The following is a 23309-nucleotide window of genomic DNA, read 5'->3' on the forward strand; positions in this document are numbered from 1 at the left end:
TTTTTTTTTTTTTTTTAATTTCAGTTTGGTTAGATTTTAGTTCTTTTATTTCTCCAGAAAGGGTTTTTATTTCTCCAGACAGGTTTTCTCTAATATCTCGATTATCTTCCATGTCTTTTTTGAGCCCAGCTAGCACCTTGAGAATCATCATTCTGAACTCTAGATCTGACATATTACCAATGTCCGCATTGATTAGGTCCCAAGCCTTCAGTATTGCCTCTTGTTCTTTTTATTGTGGTGAGTTTTTCCACCTTATTTTATCCAGGTAAGAATATGTGAAGGAGAGAATAAAATAATAAAAGGGTGGAAAGACTGAAAAATGTGCATTAACCAAATAAGAAGAGACCCAAAATCATGGGGGTAAAAAGAAGTTTAAAAAAAGAAATAACGAGAGAGAGAGAGAGAGAGAGAGAGAGAGAATTAAAAAAAAATGAAAATTTATATATTAGGCTGGTGAAAAGAACAGAGCCACCCACTTAAGTTTGGGAGTATTTTGGTGTCTTAGAAGAAACTACTTCCCAAAATTTTAAAGAAAGGGAAAAAATATATATATATATATATATATATATATATATATACACACACATACACATATATGTATGTGTATATATACATATATATATGTATATGTACACACATACACACACACATAAATAAAGGTAAATACAATGAAGGGATGGACTATAACTGTAAAGTTGAAAATTTTTAAAATTTTCTAAAAAAAGAGTTGATAAGATATGTTGGTTAGGAAAAGAAAGAAAAAGAAACTGGAGAGAATTTGCTCAGGCTGGAGAATATTACAAAGCCCTGTGCTAGATCATAGGGTATATTTTGATCTATTAGAAGAAGTTGTATCCCCAATTTTTTAGAAGAAAAACCCTATGTGTATAGAAAAAAAATAAGTTAGATACAATGAAGGATAAAATATTACTATAATAATGAAGGTTCAAAAAAATTTTTAATGAAAGGTACTGTTAAGATAAACTAGTTAGAACACTTTAAGAAAAAGGATAGAGTAAGGTTAAAAATATTAGAAGAAGAAAAAAAATTAAAAAGTTAACTAACTTTGCAAAACAAAACATGGGGAGAAAGCCATGAATTCCATGGTTTGCTTTCTCCTCCTCTGCAATTCCACTGTTCTCCTTGATAAGTGAGCTCATAACACAGGTATTGCAGGAATAACCGAAGCAGTTAAGGAGATTACATTGGAAAGCAAGGACAGTATAAAACTTCAAGTTCACGCAGCAATATGTGAGGAGGAGGAGAAGCTGCATATATGGAAGAATATGAAGAAAGTGGATTGTTGGAAACAGATGAGGCTACCCTAGACACAAGGAAAATAGTAGAAGCTTGTAAAACTAAAACTGATGCTGGAGGTGAAGATGCTATTTTGCTAACAAGAACTTATGACCTTTATATCACTTATGATAAATATTACCAGGCACCACAATTATGGTTGTTTGACTATGATGAGCAAAGTCAGCCTTTAACAGTTGAACACATGTATGAAGACATCAGTCAAGATCATGTGAAGAAAACAGTGACCATTGAAAATCACCCTCATCTCCTACCACCTCCTATGTGTTCAGTTCATCCATGCAGGCATGCTGAGGTGATGAAGAAAATCATTGATACTGTTGCAGAAGGAGGAGGAGAACTTGGTGTTCATATGTATCTTCTAATTTTCTTGAAGTTTGTACAAGCTGCCATTCCAACAATAGAATATGACTACACAAGACACTTCAAAATGTAACAGAGAGAGCATAGAATCTGTCCTAATTATTATTTCTGATTTTTAAACAATTAACCCATAGATGTGACCATTGACCATATTCATCAATATGTACAATTTCTCTAATAAAGGGACTTATATGTTTATGCATTAAATTTAAAAAGTTCCACTACCAGAAAAAAAAAAAAAATCTTGCTGATCTTCTTGGGGAGGGAACTATTGTAGTGATTCTCAAGTGTCTTTGCCTGAGGTGGAATTTCTGCACCCTTGCCAGGGGCTAAGCTAAATAATCTGCTGAGTTCTCTATCAGGAGATTTTGTTCCCTGAAAGCTTCTGGTAGAGTTCTGGAGGATGGGAATGAAAATGGCAGCCGCCCAGTCTCCAGCCCAGAGGAGCCAAGAACTCAGGACCCCACTCCTCAGTGCATCCTCGGAGTAAAGTGTTTAATCACCAATCTCACTGGCCTCCAGCTGTGCTCCGAGCTCACCCAGCCTGTGACAGAGTATCTCTGTCTGTGACACACAGCCCTGCCTTTAGTCTCCAAACCCAGGAGATCTCTACCACTCTTCCAGATCTGCCACTTGTGGGGTCCCTGCTCAAAGAACAGTGGTCTGACTGTGCCATGGATCACAGTTTAAGGTAACCCCAATTTGAGAGCTCAGTCTTTGGCTCCATCTCTGTAACTGGCTTCCCTGCTCTAATACCTGAGAGCTCTGCAATACTGACACCCTCAATCCTTCTGTGATCCGGTGGGACCTGAGACCATGTTGTCCCTGCGAGGGCTCCACCCCCGCTTAGCCTCTGGAGTGATGTCCTTCAGTGGAACAGACTTCTAAAAGTTCTTATTTTGTTTGCTCCATTGCTCTGCTGCTTGCCTGGAGCCAGCCCCTCCCCCTGCGGTGTATCTTCACATAGCTTTTGATTCACTTCTCCACAGGTCCTACCTTTCAGATAATGGTCAATTTTCTGTTTCTGGAATTGTTGCTCTTCCTCTCTTCAATCTCATCTTGGATTTGTAGGTGTTTGGAATGGTTTGATAAACTATCTGATCTTCTGCTACCTGATGTCATCTCAGCCTGCTACTCCTCCACAATTTTGACTCCTCAATCTTGAGTATATTCTAACTGACGTTCATTGAGGTTCTTGGACATGCAGATAAATGTTTATAATCAAATTAGGAAGATTCTAGCAATTATTTCTTCAAATATTCTTTCTGTATTCACTCTCCCTTTCTGGGATTCTTATTGTGCATAAGATACTTAATGGCATTCCAAGGGTCTCTGGTTTATTCATTTTTCATCACTCTTTTTTCCCCTTGCTTTTTGTATTATATAATTTCACATGACTCTTCTTCAAATTCACCAGTTTTTTCTTCTTTAACTCAAATCTGCTGTTGTGCCCCTCTAGGAATTATTTCATTTTAGTCATGTACTTTTCAATTCTAGAATTTCTATTTGATATTTAAAAAAAATATTTATATCTTCATTAATAGTCTATCTGATTAGTTATGTCATAGCTTCCCTCTATTCTTTACATATGGTTTTCTTGAATTCTTTGAACGTAATTGTAATAGCTGTTTGAAACTATTTTTCTAGAAAGCTCAACATCTCTGTTCTCCCATGGAAAACTTCTATTGACTGCTTTTATTTTTTCCTCTAAAGGGCCATATGGTTCCGTCTTTGTGTGTCTTATATATTTTTGCTGAAATTTGAATCTTTCATATACTATAATTTGGCAGTTATGGAAACCAGACCTCATTTCCCCCGAATGGTTTGTTGTTGCTACTATTTTTATTGTTTTATTTCTGTCGTGCTACTTTTTTGTTCAGTAACTTTCTTGAACTAATTCTACACAGTCTGAATTCCTTGTATTGTGCACCCAGTGAAGAAGACTCTACTCTATGCTCAGTTAACTTGGTTGCCAGGTAGTGATTGGTTAGAAATTTAAATTCCTTGACCAGAAATCTTCCAGCTTTTGTTGAGCTGTCCTCCATGACTGTTTTGTCACATGTGAAATACTGAGATAGTTACATGTAACTATCAACATGTAAATGTTGATGAACATTTACTTTAGCAGTAGGTGAAAGATTAGGGTCTTTCTCAGGTCTTACTTGGGCATATTTACAGCCTCACTGGATCTTCAGGAATATCTATCATAGCACATCCAAGCGTATCTTGCTTTTCTCTTGATATCTTGTTTCTCAGGTCTCCTTTTTAATTTTTTGGCTCGGGTTTAACTTGCCTTGACTGGTATCACATCCTCAAGCAGTTGTGACATTAAACGATTGTCATAAGCGTTTTGATAAATGCTTTAGGAATGGGGTTTTCTACAGAGCTGTGGGATAGACCAAATAGTGACAGTCCTCCAAGATGGGACTTTTTGAGGCACTCTAAATCCAACCTTACTCTTTGTAATAGTTCTGAGGCTGCTGTTTTTCACAACAATTAAGGTTGTGAAGGTCCTGGATTTTTGGCTACCACTGAACTTGGGGGAGGAGGATGAGGGTGTGTCAAACTCAGTCCATAAGCTCCAATGCTTTTACTGAGAATCATCAGTTTTCCTTGAATAAATTCTCTTAAGATTGTTGCAAGCTTTGGTTTATTTCTGAGGTTCTGAAAAATTTGGTCAGATGCTTTTTGATAATTCTTTTGTTGCTTTTTTGGGAGGTTAGATTTACATAAGCTCCCAGTCTATCACCCCAGAATTTGTGCTATATATATATATATATATATATATATATATAATCTTGTTTTCCTTTCACAGCAACAATGTTAGGTTCATCTTATTATCGTGTTGTTGTTGATGAAGATATTTTGCCATAAAATGTGCTCAAGATCACATACCTAATGAATGGCCTCATTTTCAACTCCCTATCTTTCCTTTTTAAAGCAAATGATCTGCCCTTCACAGACAAAGAGAATCCTATATCGTTTATCCAAGAGTCACAGACATACCTTCAGATCCCTAATTGATTTCTGCCTGTTTTGTTGGTTTTGGTAACTATTAATCATGGAGAATCTTAGAGGCAGCAGCACTGGCTCTTCTACTAATTCTCTTCATGCTTTCTGGTTTGTTCTAGTGTTTGGGGTGACTTCTCTTTTCTTTTTTCTTTTTTTTCCCCAATTGCTGAAAATGATGAAGTCAGCAGTCTAGCACAGCCATGCCTACAGCTAGAATTATAGAAATATTACCCACAACTCATCTAGTAAACACATATTTCATTTCACTGTTTACCTTTAACTCCTGAGGAACAAAGTTTTAGCGATGCCATGTCATATTGAGTGGAGTTCTGAGCTGTTCTCAGAGCCTGCCTGCTTTGTACTAATAAAATTTGTAAACTGATACAGTGTGTTTGTGGTATTCTTCAGGGAAGCTGCTCTGCATCTGTACACTTAGGGCACCTTATTGAACTCTAGCTGGTCAGCTTTTGTTTGTTTGTTTTTAAATGGCAAGACAGAAACATGTGGTCTTCAGACTTGTGATTTTAACAGTTAGAAGACCAGAAGTTCCCTGATAAAACATGATTGTGATTTTTGTGGAGGCACAGATTAAGGCCACACTAAGTATAACAGGGTATTGGGAAATTATTTGTTTGGGATCTAGGAGGGTCAGTCTGACCTCTCTGACCTCAGTTTGTCTTTGTTTTTTTCTCTTCATTGTCAGGTGTGCCTGCACTCTGCTCATACTAAATTTTATTGTGGTGGGCAGTGAGGTTGGTATCATCTTCAGCCATGTCTGAGAATGAGGAGACTTGTGGGAATTTTGATACCTATCCCTATCAGTCTTCATAAGTTCTGTTCTCTTACAGTAATCTGATCAGTGACAATAGAAAGAACTGCCCTTGTTTATTTTATTTATTTTATTTTATTCTAATGTAGTTAACATACAGAGATATATATGTATATGTGTATATGTAGACATAGATATATGCTTTTAAAAATTTTATTTATTTTTATTTTTTAATTTTTTAACATCTTAATTTTATTTTTTTTTAGTGTTCCAAGATTCATTGTTTATGCACCACACCCAGTACTCCATGCAATATATGCCCTCCTTAATAGCCACCACCAGGCTCACCCATCTCCCAACACCTGCCCTTCCAAAACCCTCAGTTTGTTTCTCTGTGTCCACAGTCTCTCATGTTTCATCTCTTCCTCTGATTTCTCCCAATTCACTTTTCTGTTTCTTCTCCTAATGTCCACCATGTTATTCCTTATGTTCTACGAGTAAGTGAAACCATATGATAAATGACTTTCTCTGCTTGACTTATTTCACTCAGCATAATCTCCAATCCTATCAATGTTGATACAAAAGTTGGGTATTCATCCTTTCTGATGGCTGTGTAATCTTCCATTGCATATATTAACCTCTTGGACATCAGCCACAGCAACTTCTTTCAAGATATGTCTCCAAAGGCAAAGGAAACAAAAGTGAAAATGAGCTCTTGGGACTTCATCAAGATCAAAATCTTCTGCACAGCTAAGGAAACAGTCAATAAAACAAAGAGGCAACCCACAGAATAGGAGAAGATATTCACAAATGACATTACAGACAAAAGGCAGATATCCAAGATCTATAAAGAACTCCTTAAACTCAACACCACCAAAACAGATAATCATGTCAAAAAATGGGCAGAAGACATGAATAGACACTTTTCCAAAGAATACATACAAATGGATAACAGACACATGAAAAAGGATTTTATTTATTTATTTCAGAGAAAGAGAGAATTCAGATGGGGGAGCGGCAGAGGGAGAAGCAGACTCCATGCTGAGCAGAGTACTTGACACAGGACTTGATCCTGGGACCTTGGGATCATGACATGAGCCAAAGGTAAAAAATTAACTGACTGAGCTACCCAGGTGCCTCAGTATCAGGCATTTTAGTAAGATGTGTTTCCCTGCTTCCTTCCTCCCAGATTCCCCCCATGTCTCTCTCTTTCCTTTCCTCCCTTCCTCTGTCTTTGAATTTTGAATAATCACTGATCTGGGTAGGTCATTGCTTAATAATCAGAACACCAATAATAGCAAAGGGATTGACAATAAGGAGCTCCTTATTCTCAGGGGAGAGAGAAGCAGACAAAGAATTAATGTTATGTAGTGGGGAGGAGACATGAGCATCAAGAGGGTAGCCTGGGATGAGACAGTACATGGAAAGAGGAGAGCACTTCACCGTCAGGAACAGAGGGTGTGGAGCCCTGGAAAAGCCCTTGAGGTGCATCTGTAAGAAGGAAGAGAGCCCAACATACAGATAAGAGGATAAGCAAGAATTAAGGCAGAGAGGGCAGTGAAGTCCAAAGAAAGTGAGAACATGTGTTTAGGAAGATAGTAAGGTGAAAAGGTGACCTAGGGTGTGTCTGATGGGGAGAGTAGCCAAGATAAGGCCCGAGAGTTTGGGAAAACAATAGGCTGAAGAGTGTGTATTTCACCTGAGATCCAGAAGGGTCCCTGCAGGGATGAGGTTTATGGTGGAATGATGACTCCTTGGCAGTATGCAGGGTTATGGGAAGAGTTGCACACAGGTACTGAAATCAAAGGAGCTATGCCAGCACAGTACTGTGGTGGGGGATACTGGAGACATTGTTCAGCCAAGTAGGTGGCATGGGTCTCTTCAGTTTGCATTTGTTTCAACAATCCTCTCACTGAATTGAAATCCACTCTGTGGGCCTCATGAGGGGCAGGAAGACTCCTGTGAGCTTTGGTTTAGGGTGTGTGGGTCTGAAGTAGAAAGGCCCACTGCCCAGGTAAGGAGGGATGCAATGTGTTTCTCTCCTGATTGGAGTGGCAGCCCATTTTCTCATTTATATATGACCTGGGAATCTAACATTTATTACCAAGGCTTTGCTCTACTCTGGATTTTCTCACAGGCCACAGATTCTACAAGTGCCTTTCTCCAGGAGTATTTATCATTTTGTTTAGAAAACAGTACTGAGGATTTGGGTCCAAACACTACCAGTCTCTGAAGCTTAGTGACTGCAAGGGAGAAGAATTCCAGCCCCTGTTTCAGTAATATTATATAGAATAGCCTAAACATGCTGAGTAACAAATTAAAACTGTCCAGCTCTATAGCTTACCAAAACAATGGCTTGTCACTCATTTAAATTCTGATGCTTGACCAGGGAATATTCCTGGCAAACTGTCTTCCACACAGTTACTTAGAGACATAGTCTGCTCCATTATGTGACCCTGTCATATTGACACACCCCTTTCCTGTGGCGCAGTGGAAGGGAGTACAGGGAACCATGCCTACTGTGCTCTGTTTCTGCCCAGAAGTGATGCATGGATGCTGAAATTATTTTTCTTCCTACTCTACTGGACAGAAATCACATAGCCCCATCTTGTGCACAGCTAAGAGGACTAGTTTCCTTATGTGCTGAGGAAGGAGAGGTAATCAGATATGGGTTAGCATGGAAGCTTTACCACACCATTCAAAATCACCTGATTAGTACTAGTTACATAATCTGCCTGATAGACCTCTGCCTTCCCTTAAAGGAAATTAACAGCAATAATCAGCCCACATTTTTTTTTTTTTTGCCAGTATAACTTCCTTGTTCCTGCTCCTTTCTGCTTATAAAAGTTTTTTTTTTAACTTTGTATAGTTCCTTAGACCTCCTTTCTATGTGATAGATTGTATGCTGCCTAATACAAATTGATTTGTGCTCAAATTCTTACAAATTTTGATATGTCTCAGTTTGTTATTTAGTGTTTATAAGTTAATATGATCATTTGGTACCTGTGTATCCTTCCTTCTAGATATAGACTCAATATTCTTGTGCCCAAACAACTTTTGACCCTCTTCTTAGATTGGATGGGACTCTTCCCTGAGACTGTCCTCCTGAGAGTGGCCTGTGACACCTAAGTGTGCATGCCAGTGCCTGAGAGGTGGAAAAAAGATGGTTTATCAGAGAATTTAGATAAAACCTAGACATATAGACTAAAGTGCCTGCACCCACACAGGCCAGGCCACCTGGTGCAAGTGGAGCTGCTATGGGAGGAGAAACGAGGCTAGCAGAGACCCGAGACTAGCAGGGAGCTAGGACTGCTGCCATGTTCTGGCTCAGCACCTCAAGGAGTCCAATAATACTAATTTTGTATTAAAATTTTGAGTTTATCTTCCAGGTTGCTATGAAGGAATACTCCTCAAGGGAGAAATAACATATTTACTTAGCAACAAATCATTAACTTGACTTAGGATTTCTAAGCATTTGGACATACAGTTCATGGGCCTCCATTTGTATTCTTGCTCCCAAACCTTACAAATGTTAGAGAGCCCATTATATCACAGACCACTGTCCCTCAGAGAATAATGGGTCTACTTTATGCACTTTAAAAGGCTTTTCACATATTACATTTTTAGTCCCTGAGAACAACTTCCTGGTTTCCTATGTATCTTAACATCCACGTCTGCTCTTGCTATGTATAGATGCTCCATACTTTGTTTTTACTACATGGAATAAGGTTCTTGAAGTTCACAGCAGGGGTTTTTGTTCTCTATCTTATAGGAATATTAAATAAAGAATGAAACTCTTAGATGTTTGTATATGACCATGGGAAAAAAATTACTTTGGATGGAAAAGATGAAAGAGACTGTGCTCTCGGAAGGCCCTTGACTTAGGCAAGCATGCCCTCAGGCAGAAGTGGCTTGAAAGAGATGAGGCTGCACATTCTTGGTTAACAGAGATGTCCCATAGAACTTCCTGCCTTTATATATTTATATACATACTTCCTTGAGCCCTGATTTCCAGACTTCCCTTTTGCCTCCAGGCCCTATGTTCAGGAAAAGGTTATCACCATTTTTCCCTGCCTAAACTAGAATGCAGAGCAGAGCCCCACCCACTCTCACTAGAGAGTGTGTGAGTCTGGCAAAAGGTCACTGAAGTGGTTAAGAAGTGGTTATAGGGAAGACTTCTGTTACCCAGTATTCTATTCCACCATTTTTCTCATATTATTCATGCCCACTGAATGGGCATGACTTCAGATTACCTTTCCTCTCTGTCTCCTCTGTCCATGCTTACACACTTGGCCCAGCTGCTCAAATCCTTCTATGTAATGAGCTCTGCTGAGGAGCTCTGGCTATAGATGAAAGATCTGTCCTTCATCTAATGTATACTCATGGGACATTAAGCACTCAAAGGCACACTTGGGTAGCACTTGAAGGGAAGCAAAATATAGCACCGCAAAATATGCCTTTTTGCATAAAGATTACCTTGAGTTCATTATTTATTTATTTATTTTTAATTTTTAATTTTTTGTTTTTTATAAACATATATTTTTATCCCCAGGGGTACAGGTCTGTGAATCGCCAGGTTACACACTTCAAAGCACTCACCATAGCACATATCCTCCCCAATGTCCATAACCCCACCCCCCTTTTCCCAGCCCCCCTCCCCCCAGCAACCTTCAGTTTGTTTTGTGAGATTAAGAGTCCCTTATGTTTTATCTCCCTCCCAATCCCATCTTGTTTCATTTATTCGTCTTCAACCTCCTTAACCCCCCATGTTGCATCACCACTTCCTCATACCAGGGAGATCATATGAGAGTTGTCTTTCTCCACTTTACTTATTTCGCTGAGCATGATATGCTCTAGTTCCATCCATGCTGTCGCAAATGGCAAGATTTCATTTCTTTTGATGGCTGCATATTATTCCATTGTGTATATATACCACTTCTTCTTTATCCATTCATCTGTTGATGGACATCTAGGTTCTTTCCATAGTTTGGCTATTGTGGACATTGCTGCTATAAACATTTGGGTACACGTGCCCCTTCAGTCACTATATTTGTATCTTTAGGGTAAATACCCAGTAGTGCAATTGCTGGGAAATAGGGTAGTTCTATTTTCAACATTTTGAAGAACCTCCATGCTGTTTTCCAGAGTGGTTGCACCAGCTTGCATTCCCACCAACAGTGGAGGAGGGTTCCCCTTTCTCCGCAACCTCACCAGCATCTGTCATTTCCTGACTTGTTAATTTTAGCCATTCTGACTGGTATGAGGTGATATCTCATTGTGGTTTTGATTTGTATTTCCCTGATGCCGAGTGATATGGAGCACTTTTTCATGTGTCTGTTGGCCATCTGGATGTCTTCTTTGCAGAAAGGTCTGTTCATGTACTCTGCCTATTTCTTGATTGGATTATTTGTTTTTTGAGTGTTGAGTTTGCTAAGTTCTTTATAGATTTTGGACACTAGCCCTTTATCTGATATGTAATTTGCAAATATCTTCCCCTATTCTGTCAGTTGTCTTTTGATTTTGTTAACTGTTTCCTTTGCTGTGCAAAAGCTTTTGATCTTGATGAAATCCCAATAGTTCATTTGTTCCCTTGCTTCCCTTGCCTTTGGCGATGTTCCTAGGAAGATGTTGCTGCGGCTGAGGTCAAAGAGATTGCTGCCTGTGTTCTCCTCAGGGAGTTTGATGGGTTGCTTTCTCACATTGAGGTCCTTCATCCATTTTGAGTCTATTTTTGTGTGTGGTGTAAGGAAATGGTCCAATTTCATTTTTCTGCATGTGGCTGTCCAATTTTCCCAGCACCATTTATTGAAGAGGCTGTCTTTTTTCCATTGGACATTCTTTCCTGCTTTGTCAAAGATTAGTTGACTATAGAGTTGAGGGTTTATTTCTGGGCTCTATATTCTATTCCGTTGATCTGTCTGTCTGTTTTGGTGCCAGTACCATGCTGTCTTGATGATGACAGCTTTGTAATAGAGCTTGAAGTCCGGAATTGTGATGCCACCAACGTTGGCTTTCTTTTTCAATATTCCTTTGGCTATTTGAGGTCTTTTCTGGTTCCATATAAATTTTAGGATTATTTGTTCCATTCCTTTGAAAAAGATGGATGGTACTTTGAGAGGAATTGCATTAAATGTGTAGATTTCTTTAGGTACCTAGACATTTTCACAATGTTTATTCTTCCAATCCAGGTGCATGGAACATTTTTCCATTTCTTTGTGTCTTCCTCAATTTCTTTCATGAGTACTTTATAGTTTTCTGAGTATAGATTCTTTGTCTCTTTGGTTAGGTTTGTTCCTAGGTATCTTATGGTTTTGGGTGCAATTGTTAATGGGATTGACTCCTTAATTTCTCTTTCTTCTGTCTTGTTGTTGGTGTAGAGAAATGCAACTGATTTCTGTGCATTGATTTTATATCCTGACACATTACTGAATTCCTGTACAAGTTCTAGCAGTTTAGGAGTGGAGCCTTTTGGGTTTTCCACATATAGTATCATATCATCTGTGAAGAGTGATAGTTTGACTTCTTCTTAACCGATATGGATGCCTTTAATTTCCTTTTATTGTATGATTGCTGAGGCTAGGACTTCTAGTACTATGTTGAATATCAGTGGTGATAATGGACATCCCTGTTGTGTTCCTGAGCTTAGCAGAAAAGCTTTCAGTTTTTCTCCATTGAGAATGATATTTGCGGTGGGTTTTTCATAAATGGTTTTGATAATATTAAAGTATGTGCCCTCTATCCCTACACTTCAAAGAGTTTTGATCAGGAAGGGATGCTGAACTTTGTCAAATGCTTTTTCAGCATCTATTGAGAGTATCATATGGTTTGTGTTCTTTCTTTTATTGATGTGTTGTATCACACTGATTGCTTTGGTGATGTTGAACCCACCTTGCAGCCTTGGAATAAATCCCACTTGGTCGTGGTGAATAATCCTTTTAATGTACTGTTGAATCCTATTGGCTAGTATTTTGGTGAGAATTTTCGCATCTGTGTTCATTGAGGATATTGGTCTGTAATTCTCTTTTTTGATGGGATCCTTGTCTGGTTTTGGGATCAAGGTGATGCTGGCCTCATAAAATGAGTTTGGAAGTATTCCTTCCATTTCTATTTTTTGGAACAGTTTCAGGAGAATAGGAATTAGTTCTACTTTAAATGTCTGGTAGAATTCCCCAGGGATGCCGTCTGGCCCTGGGCTTTTGTTTGTTTGGGGATTTTTGATGACTGTTTCAATCTCCTTACTGGTTATGGGTCTGTTCAGGCTTTCTATTTCTTCCTCGTTCAGTTGTGGTAGTTTATATGTTTCTCAGAATGCATCCATGTCTTCCAGATTGTCAAATTTGTTGGCGTAGAGTTGCTCATAGTATGTTCTTATAATAGTTTGTATTTCTTTGGTGTTAGTTGTGATCTCTCCTCTTTCATTCATGATTTTATTTATTTGGGTCCTTTCTCTTTTCTTTTTGATAAGACTGGCGAGGGGTTTATCAATCTTATTAATTCTTTCAAAGAACCAGCTCCTAGTTTTGTTGATTTGTTCTATTGTTTTTTTTGTTGTTGTTGTTGTTTCTATTTCATTGACTTCTGCTCTGATCTCTATGATTTCTCGTCTCCTGCTGGGTATATAGTTTCTTTCTTGTTCTTTCTCCAGTTCCTTTAGGCGTAGGGTTAGGTTGTGTACCTGAGACCTTTCTTGTTTCTTGAGAAAGGCTTGTACCACTATATATTTTCCTCTCAGGACTGCCTTTGTTGTTTCCCATAGGTTTTGAACCGTTGTGTTTTCAATATCATCTGTTTCCATGATTTTTTTTTCAATTCTTCTTTAATTTCCTGGTTGACTCATTCATTCTTTAGAAGGATGCTTCTTAGTCTCCATGTATTTGGGTTCTTTCCACATTTCCTCTTGTGACTGAGTTCTAGCTTCAGACCATTGTGGTCTGAAAATATGCAGGGAATAATCCCATCTTTTGATACTGGTTGAGACCTGATTTAGGACCGAGTATGTAATCTATTCTGGAGAATGTTCCATGTGCACTAGAGAAGAATGTGTATTCTGTTCCATTGGGATGAAATGTTCTGTATAGATCTGTGATGTCCATCTGGTCCAGTGTGTCATTTAAGATCTTTATTTCCTTGTTGATCTTTTGCTTGGATGATCTGTCCATTTCAGTGAGGGGAGTGTTAAAGTCCCCTACTATTATTGTATTATTGTTGATGTGTTTCTTTAATTTTGTTATTAATTGGTTTATATAGTTGGCTGCTCACATGTTGGGGGCATAAATATTTAAAATTGTTAGATCTTCTTGTTGGACAGACCCTTTGAGTATGATATAGTGTCCTTCCTCATCTCTTATTATAGTCTTTGGCTTAAAATCTAATTGATATGATATAAAGATTGCCACTCCTGCTTTCTTCTGATGTCCATTAGCATGGTAAATTCTTTTCCACCCCCTCACTTTAAATATGGAGGTGTCTTCAGGTTAAAATTTTTTTCTTGGAGGCAACATATAGATGGGTTTTGTTTTTTTATCCATTCTGATAACCTGTGTCTTTTGATTGGGGCATTTAGCCCATTCACATTCAGGGTAACTATTGAGAGATAAGAATTTAGTGCCATTGTATTGCATGTAAGGTGACTGTTATTGTTTATTGTCTCTGTTCCTTTCTGATCTGCCACTTGTAGGCTCTCTCTTTGCTTAGAGGACCCCTTTACATATTTCCTGTAGAGCTGGTTTGGTGTCTGCAAATTCTTTCAGTTTTTGTTTGTCCTGGAAGCTTTTAATCTCTCCTTTTTCAACAATAGCCTAGCTGGATATAGTATGTTTTTCTCATTTAGTGCTCTTAATATATCATGCCAGCTCTTTATGGCCTGCCCGGTCTCTGTGGATAAGTCAGCTGCCAATCTTATATTTTTACCATTGTATATTACAGACTTCTTTTCCCATCCTGCTTTCAGGATTTTCTCTTTGTCACTAAGACTTGTAAATTTCACTATTAGGTGATGGGTGTGGACTTATTCTTATTGATTTTGAGGGGCGTTCTCTGCACCTCCTGAATTTTGATTCTTGTTCCATTTGCTATATTGGGGAAATTCTCTCCAATAATTCTCTCCAGTATACCTTCTGCTCCCCTCTCTCTTTCTTCTTCTTCTGGAATCCCAATTATTCTAATGTTGTTTTGTCTTATGGTGTCACTTATCTCTTGAATTCTCCCCTCGTGGTACAGTAGCTGTTTGTCCCTCTTTTGCTCAGCTTCTTTATTCTCTGTCATTTGGTCTTCTATATCACTAATTCTTTCTTCTGCCTCATTTATCCTAGCAGTGACAGCCTCCATTTTTTATTGCACCTCATTAATAGCTTTTTTTTTTTATTTCAACTTGATTAGGTTTTAGTTCTTTTATTTCTACAGAAAGGGCTTTTATATGTCCTGAGAGCATTTCTCTATTATCTTCCATGCCTTTTTCGAGCCCGGCTAGCACCTTGAATCATCATTCTGAACTCTAGATCTGACATATTACCAACCTCTGTATTGATTAGGTTCTAGCCTTCGGTACTGCCTCTTGTTCTTTTTTTTTGTGGTGAATTTTTCCGCCTTGTCATTTTGTCCAGATAAGAGTATATGAAGTAGCAAGTAAAATACTAAAAGGGTGGCAACAACCCCAGGAAAATATGCTTTAACCAAATCAGAAGAGATCCCAAATTGTGAGAGGGGGAAAAGGGGGATAAAAAGAGGTTCATAATGAAAAAAAAAAAAAAAAAGAAATAAAGAAAGAAAAGAAATAATAAAAAAAGAAGACAAATAAAGAGAAAATATAAAAGAGAAAAAAATATATATATTAGATAAAGTAGTTAAAAACGTTACAAAAGAAAAGCGTAAAAGTAAAAAAAAAGTAGCAGAAGAAGAGAAAAAATACTGAAAAAGAAAAAAAAATTAAATTAACTGCAAGACTAAATAATCATGGGGAAAAAGCCATGGGAGAAAGTTCCGTGCTTTGCTTTCTCCTCCCCTGGAAATCTGCTGCTCTCCTTGGTATTGAAACTGCTCTCCTTGGTAGTTGAACTTGGTCTCCGCTGGATTTCTTGTTGATCTTCTGGGGGAGGGGCCTGTTGTAGTGATTCTCAAGTGTCTTTGCCCCAGGCAGAATTGCATCGCCCTTTCCAGGGGCCGGGCTGAGTAATCCACTCAGGTTTGCTCTTGGGAGCTTTTGTTCCCTGAGCACTTTTCGTAGAGTTCCAGATGATGGAAATAAAAATGGCGTCTTCCTGATCTCCAGCCTGGAGGAGCCGAGAGCCTGGGGTTGTAGGCTCAGAGACCATCGCCCAGTAACTCCCATCTGCCTCACCTCTGGCTGCTCTCTGATCTCACCGAGCGTACAACCGGTTCAAGGTAACCCCGAGCTATGAGCTCATTCCTTGGCTTTGTCTCTGTAGCCAGCTTCCCCGTTCTAATACCTGTAAGCTCTGCGACACTCAGACACCCCCAATCCTTCTGTGACCCCGCATGATGTGAGGCCACGCTGACCCCACTTGGGCTTCACCCTGGTTTAGCCTCTGGAGTGATGTCCCTCAGGAGAACAGACTTTTAAAAGTCCTGATTTTGTGCTCTGTTGCTCTGCCGCTTGCTGGGAGCCAGTCCCTCCCCCCTGGGGTCTATCTTCCCATCGCTTTGGATCCACTTCTCCGCCAGTCCTATCTTTCAGAAAGTGGTTGATTTTTTGTTTCTAGAATTGCTGTTCTTCTTCTCTTCAATCTGCTGATGGATTTGTAGGTGTTTGCAATCTTTAGATAAGCTATCTAGCTGATCTCCTGCTAGCTGAAGTAGTCTCAGCCTGCTACTTCTCCATCATCTTGACTCCTCCAAGTTCATTATTTTTTAAACAATAGACATAGGGTAAGTTCTGGCAGCTGAGTAGAAGCTACCATTTTGTAAGAAAAACTTACATTTATAAGGAAAATCTCTGCTTGTAAGGGTGTTTCTCTTTCTGTACCAGGAATGTTTTCAGGTGAAATGGGGAGGTTCTTGGATCTGTGGCCTTGACCCAGCCAGACCTGAAGGAGTTGCTGAAGATTCTGGTCTTGTCATGAGAAAGAATTCAGGGACAGGCATGCAAGACAGCGGATGAGTGGGAAAATTTATTAAAGTGAAAAAAAACTCAAGGCATGATAGCAGTGAGATTAGGAGAACACTGCACATTTGGGGGGGTTTATATTTTTTATTGACAATTGTTAACTTGGGGTTGGATATTTACTACTTGGGGAAGGAAACAGTGTTTCCCACTTTTTGTTCTAAGTTGGTCAGGCGTTTCCTGTCATGACACCCACCATCTTGTGGCTGTCTGATTTGAATCAACTTCTTGTGGAGTGCTGCAAGACAGGCCTATGTCCTTTCTGATAGCTGGTCATGACCTACTCACTGCTGAATTCCAAATACCCTGTTAGAGTCTAACAGCAAGACAAGGATGACTAAATCTCTAGGAACTCTGATCAACGGAGAAGGCAACGTCTCAAATCTGTATAACAACTTTATCTTTGTTTTTGTGCTTTTCCTGGTAAACTTTCCTAACTGGCTTTCTCTACACTTCCCCAATTCTTTCTTTTGCCTTTAGTAGAGGTGGTATTTAGGAAGTAGCTTAGGCCATTTTAGACAGTTGCACAGTTTCCATGGGACTCTCCCATGGATACAGGAGGCATACAAGTTAAACTCCTGTTTGTTTTTCTCCTGTTAATCCCTTATTACAGGATGGTGGGGTCTCAGCCAGGAACTTAGAAGGATGGAGTTGTTGTCAAAAATTTATCTCCATGCTTTGAAGACAAAACATAATGTGAAGACAGAGGTTGAGATAAAAAGGATCAATAGCTTTATTGCTTTGCAGGGCAAAGGAGGCTGCAGCAGGCTAAGGCCTTCAAAAACTGTGAGCTTGCCTGGAGGAAGGGACTGGGAGGTTTATAGAGAAATAACAGAAATTAGCTGGTTTTAACAGGAATTATATGTGCTACAAGTCTCATTAGTCATGTTTTCAGAATGGTACCTGTTTCCTGAAATAAAAGGCCAAGAAAGGAGGAGGGGAATTTTCTGGAAGAGAGGAAAAAGTTTTGTTTTACTTTAAAATCCAAATTGACTGAAGCACTAGTGCAGCCATTTTGATTTTTGTTCAACTTTATGTTTGTAAGTGGTTTCAGAGGGAAATTTATTTTCTTTTTCTACAAACTTCTTGGCAGTTTTCACATCTAATACTTGTCACATAAATTTTGTGTTTATCACATGTACCACTACACACATTTACTCTGTTCATACCCAGTGCTGAGAGCTTTATGTCAATTACTAAATTTCATTCCCACAACAATCCTATAAAACAGGTCCTACCATTACCCCATACTGTAGGAGGAAAAACAGAGTCTCAGAAAGGTTAAAGAATATCACCTGAAGTTACATGATTAATGAAAGTTGGGGCCAGGATTCAAGTGAATCCACACTTTTAATTAATGCCATATTATAGTATTATGGTTTGTAAGAAATATATGTTTGGTCATTCAGACAATGAAATAACTATTTCCCATATATATCTGGTCTTCTTCCACAGTTCCTTGTTCACAGCTCCCCCAAACCGTAGAATTTCCTGAACTGACAAGAGCAATGGGAGATTCTTTTGTTATAATATTTGGTCTCTTGTCCTGAGTTTCTGAAAAGTTTCAGAGACATGAAGGTGAAATGGGTATCTTGTTATTCATAACAAGTCCCTTTCCACCACAACTGTGCTTATGTTAATGAGGTGACTTTTGGAAAACCCTTATGGGATGGGAACTTGTTGCCAAGGAAACCAACCTTGAATGGATGGTTGAAATTTTCATTCCCACCCTCTGATACTGGAAAAGAAAAGGGGCTGGAGATTGAATCATCAATGGTAAATAATTTAATTAGTCATGTTTATGTAACAAAGTCCTAATAAAAAAATAAATCAAGGGGTTTGGGGGGTTTTTGGTCAGTGGACACGTAGAGATTGGGAAAAATGGTACCTTCCCATACCACATCCTGAGTTATATCCCTTTATAATAAATCATTATCCTAAGTAAAATGTTTCTCTGAGTCCTGTAGCCACTGTAGCAAATTAACCAAACCTAAGGAGAGGTGGTAAGAATGTATATATCTCACTGCTCAGAAGTATAGGTGATAACCCAGTCTTGTGATTGGCATTTAAAATGTGTATTTTAAAAGGATTTCAATCTAGAATGGGACTGGAGGATATGAAATGGAAGATCTCATGCATTGTACCCTCAGAAGAATAAAACTTACTAAGTGTGAGACTGATTACTAATAAATGCTTGATTTACAGAAGACTGAGACTTATCTTCTGACCATCAAACATCCACCAAAAATCTTTATCCTCAAGCCAATGAATTTACTACTTGGAATCTGGCTGGATCTCCTCTTCTTTGTGTTTCTTGCCTATAAATACAGCCTTCCCCAAACCCTCAGTGAATTCATCTATAATTTGCTATACAATGTGTTTCCCAAATTTCAATTCCTCTGCTATTCCAAATAAATTTAATTTCTGTCAATTTGAGCTTGACTTGACTTACCTCTTTGTTTAGGTTGGCCGTATGTGTGGGGAAGGGCAGTCTTATGGGGCTGAGCTCTTAACATGTGGAATCTGGTTCTATCTCCGGGTAGATAGTGCTGAAATTGAGTTGAATTGTGGGACACCAGAGTGATGTGGAAATTGTCTCATGAACATACACATTTGAATGGGCTAAAGAATTATTAACTGGTGTCAGGAGATTTCATACCTTGCCTTGAGTCCTATTGACCTTTTCCATTCTCTTAATTTTCATGTTTCAGCTATCAATGGATTCTTGAAGACTGTACCTTGGAAGCTCATGTTAATTACTCTCCCTTATAGTATAGAAAATTAAAAAAATATATTTTTTATTTTATTTTATTTTATTGTGTTAACAGCTAATAGGTTAAAGTTGGTTTTTTTGTTTGTTTGTTTGTTTGTTTTGTTTTTTTGTTTTTTTGGGTTTTTTTTTGATGACATATTGGTACAAGAGGAAGAAATCTCCAAGCCACCTGACTGCTATTTGGGAATACATATACTTTTATCTGCCTTTCAAAAACACTGATCATGGTGCAGTGAAGCTTTGCTGCAGGATTGCTGCCATGACCCTCAAGGGCCTCGCAGTTTGGTGGATAAAGTATCTGTGCAATCAGACAAGGAAAAGTCATTCATGTTGATAAACAGCCTATTTAAAAGAAGGTTGCTGCTGCTGCTTCAGATAGATCTGGGTTTGACAAGCCTCTGCCTCTTGATGGCTATTTGACAATGGACAGGATTTTTAACCTTTTATTGATTTCATTTTCTCAAAGACCACCATAAAACCTACTGTTCAGGTAAAGCTAAGTTTATTAAACTTATTATAAAAAGGGAGACCACCAGCTTGTGTGAATATCACAGTCTCAAAAAGAGGAATATTGGAGAAGGGTCCAGGCTGGGTCTTGCAAGACAGGAAAATGTTTGGAATCAGCCAGAGTTAATGACATAGTAGCTTTGCATTGGTGGTGAGGGCCTGGATGCAAGACTGGTAAGCTTTCAAGCCAGCTCCCAGTTATTATTCTAAGAGTCAGCATTTCCTGGAATAAGTAACAGCAAATTTTGCTTATTTTCAGTATGGTTTCAGAGAGGAACAAGGAAGATGCTCTGTATAGTTTAAGACAGAAAGTTTTTACTTCCTAAAATTCACTCACTTAACAAAAAATGCTGAACATAGCAAGCTGTGGTCAGGAGTGCCTCTCACTCCTGACCCATAATGTATCACAATGCCAATAAGGTGTGACATACAGGTAGTAAAAGGGGAGCATGGTGCAATTTAGAAGTGGTGCAGGTGGTAGAGTTTAAAAGTGTGTTCTGAGTGCACATCCTAGGTAGTGAGTATTGTGAGGGCCATACTCAGCAGTCTGAGAGACATGAGCTGTAGAAAAGGTGTAGTGTATCAAAAAAAAAAAAAAAATGAATTACTGACCAAGATTCTGAAAGACTTTTCCAGGTGGAAAAGAGGAAAAAAGATATATAAGACTGAAGGAATAATTTTCTCAAAAGCACACAGTGAAAATTAGGCTACTATGTACTAGACAGAATATTCTGACTAAAATATAGCAAAAGGGCAGACCAAGAATGTGGGCTTCTCACAATAGCTGTCAGTCTTCACCTATGGTCTCTGGTGTGGCCTAGGCTGTTGAGTCCAGAAAGCTTTTGCTAAAATGAAGAGGTATAACCTAGGGAAGATAATGAAACACATTGCTCCATTAGCACCCTTGGTGATTACAGCCTTGCTCCTGAGACCACTAGAACCCCAGAGGACAGAACCCAGGAATGGCAGGCTCAGATATGATGGCAGAAAGGCCCTGTGTACCCCCAAAGGTCTGAAGGGATGCTTTTTGTTACACTAGAAGGAGTAGAGATGGGACAACAGCAAACTTTTCATGTGGAAACATCATATATTTTAGGATGGTCTGGCACATTGAGGTATGTTCCCTCTATACACACTTTTGTTCAGAGCTTCCATTATAAGTGGATATTAGATTTTGTCAAATGCCTTTTCTGCGTCTGTTGAGATGATCGCGCACACGCGCGTGCGCGCGCGCACACACACACACACACACACACAGAGAGAGAGAGAGAGAGAAAGAGAAAGCATGAGTGGGGGAAAAGGACAGAGGGAGAGGGGGAGAGAATATCTTAAGATCTTAAGAAGTCTCCATGCTCAGCATGGAGCCCATGTGGGGCTTGATCTCATGACCCTAAGATCATGACCTGAACTGAAATCAAGAGTTGATTGCTTAACTGACTGAGCCACTCAGGTGCCTCAATGATCATATAATTTTTATCCTTCATTTTGTTAATGTGATATATAGCATTGATTTGTGGTTGTTGAGCCACCTTTGCAGCCCTGAAATAAATCCCACTTGACCATATTGTATTATCCTTTTAATATATGTTTGGATTTGGCTTGCTAATACTTAGTGGAAATTTTTGCATCTATGTTCACAATGGAGAGAGGACTGTAATATTATTTTCTTGTGGTATCCTTTTCTGATTTGGAATTGAAGTAATGAGGACCTTGTAAAATGAGTTTGGAAGTGTTTCCCCCTCTTCTGTTTTTTGGAAGAGTTTGAAAAGTATTGGTATTAATATTAAACATTCTTGGAATATTTGGTAGAACTCACAGCTGAAGCCTTCTTGTCCTGGACTTTTATTTTTTTGGGAGGTTTTTGATTACTGACTCAGTCTCCATACTAGTAGTTGGTCTATTCATATATATTTTTTTTATCATGGAATTTTTTTTTTAATTTTCTTTTTTTTATAAACATATATTTTTATCCCCAGGGGTATAGGTCTGTGAATCGCTAGGTTTACACACTTCACAGCACTCACCAAAGCACATACCCTCCCCAATGTCCATAACTCCACCCCCCTTCTCCCAAACCTCCTCCCCCCAGCAACCCTCAGTTTGTTTTAAGAGGTCTATTCATATTTTTAATTTCTTCATGCTTTGGTCTCGGTAGGTTGTATGTTTGTAAGAATTGTTGTCCAATTTTGTCGCTCTCGGCCCGCAAGAACGACACGGAGACACGCGTGGAGGCAAACTTCTTTAATGGCTTCTTTTTATCTTCTTCCCCCTCTGGCGCAGCACAGCACGCAGCTCCCGCCACCCCGCTCCGGCATCGCCGCCGCCTCCAGGGCCGCCCGCCGGCCGCCCCTCGGCGCCCGCCGTCATGGTCCGGGCTGCGGCCCCCTCCTGGCCAGCGCGGCTCAGCGCCGCCTGGCTCCCGGCGGGCCCGCCCCTCTACAAGTACATTCAAGCATATATACACCAGCAGCTTAGCCCGCCTAGCCAATCACCACAGTGCTCATGCACCTCCCGCGTGAGTGGACCTAAATGAACAGCCAATCATATTCAGTCCCTTACAGCTCTTATAGTAGGCTGGCTCCGGACACAATTTGTTGGTGTATGATTGTTCATAGTAGTCTCTTGATCCTTTGTATTTTTGTGGTGTTGTAACATCGCCTTTCATTTCTGATTTTATTTACTTGAGTCCTCTCTCTTCCTTTCTTGGTGAGTCTAGCTAAGGGTTTGTCTAGAAAGCTGTCACATGAAATTAACAATAATAGGAAAGAACCAGGTCAGATCAAACTGTCTCCTGCTAGGGGAAAGTGTAGAGGGCATCTGGAAGACTTGGGTTGGGCAATGCGATCACAGACAGGGACTGGAAGTCATAAAGCAAATAAGTCATTTTGAACCTAAGAGCTCAATACCTGCTCAATTACTGACAACCTTTTGTGTTACCAGCTGTTCAGTAGTGGTCAGAGTGAACAGTCCAGGTGCTTATGAACCCATGATATGCCTATCCTACCTGATGAGGATCATTAAATGGAAGGAACTTCAGCACAGGAGATGACAGACTCCTCTTAGGCTAGAGATAAGTTATTGAATCTTGGAACACTGCATCAAAACTAATGATGCATTTTATGGTGACTAACACAACACAATAAAAATTCTTTTTAAAAAAATGCAAGTTTTGATTTGCAAGAGCTGGGATATTTTAGTTCCGAAATTCTAAGAATCCGAACATTAAGTCTATTCCAACAGCATTCAGTAAATGCTTGCTGAGACAGTTTCCTTACTCAAAAAGGTGCAAACTTCTCTAGATTCAGAGAAGTTTCTGGAGAGAAAAGACAGAGAGAGGAGGGGCTCCTGGAAAGAGCACTCTCTCCCCATCAGAGTTGAGCCTCTGAGGCAGAGAAATGAAATTACAGAATTCCAGCATTTATTGGGATCTGTGAGTAGAAAAGCCCAGC

General features: G+C 39.2%; 1 protein-coding gene across 1 annotated transcript; it reads left to right on the forward strand.

Annotated features, from left to right (window-relative positions):
* Positions 1-1162: 1162 nt before the first annotated feature.
* LOC132013082 (ubiquitin-like-conjugating enzyme ATG3) lies at positions 1163-1888 on the forward strand. Its single transcript, XM_059392841.1, has one exon. The coding sequence runs from the start codon at positions 1277-1279 to the stop codon at positions 1751-1753; it is 477 nt and encodes a 158-aa protein (XP_059248824.1). The 5' UTR covers positions 1163-1276; the 3' UTR covers positions 1754-1888.
* The last annotated feature ends 21421 nt before the right edge of the window (positions 1889-23309 follow it).

This window comes from Mustela nigripes, chromosome 3 (assembly GCF_022355385.1).
Source record: "Mustela nigripes isolate SB6536 chromosome 3, MUSNIG.SB6536, whole genome shotgun sequence".
In the NCBI taxonomy this organism is placed as follows: Eukaryota; Metazoa; Chordata; class Mammalia; order Carnivora; family Mustelidae; genus Mustela; species Mustela nigripes.

Excerpts from the sequence above, each read along its gene's own strand:
- LOC132013082 (XM_059392841.1), top strand. The coding sequence starts at position 1,277 with ATGGAAGAATATGAAGAAAGTGGATTGTTGGAAACAGATGAGGCTACC.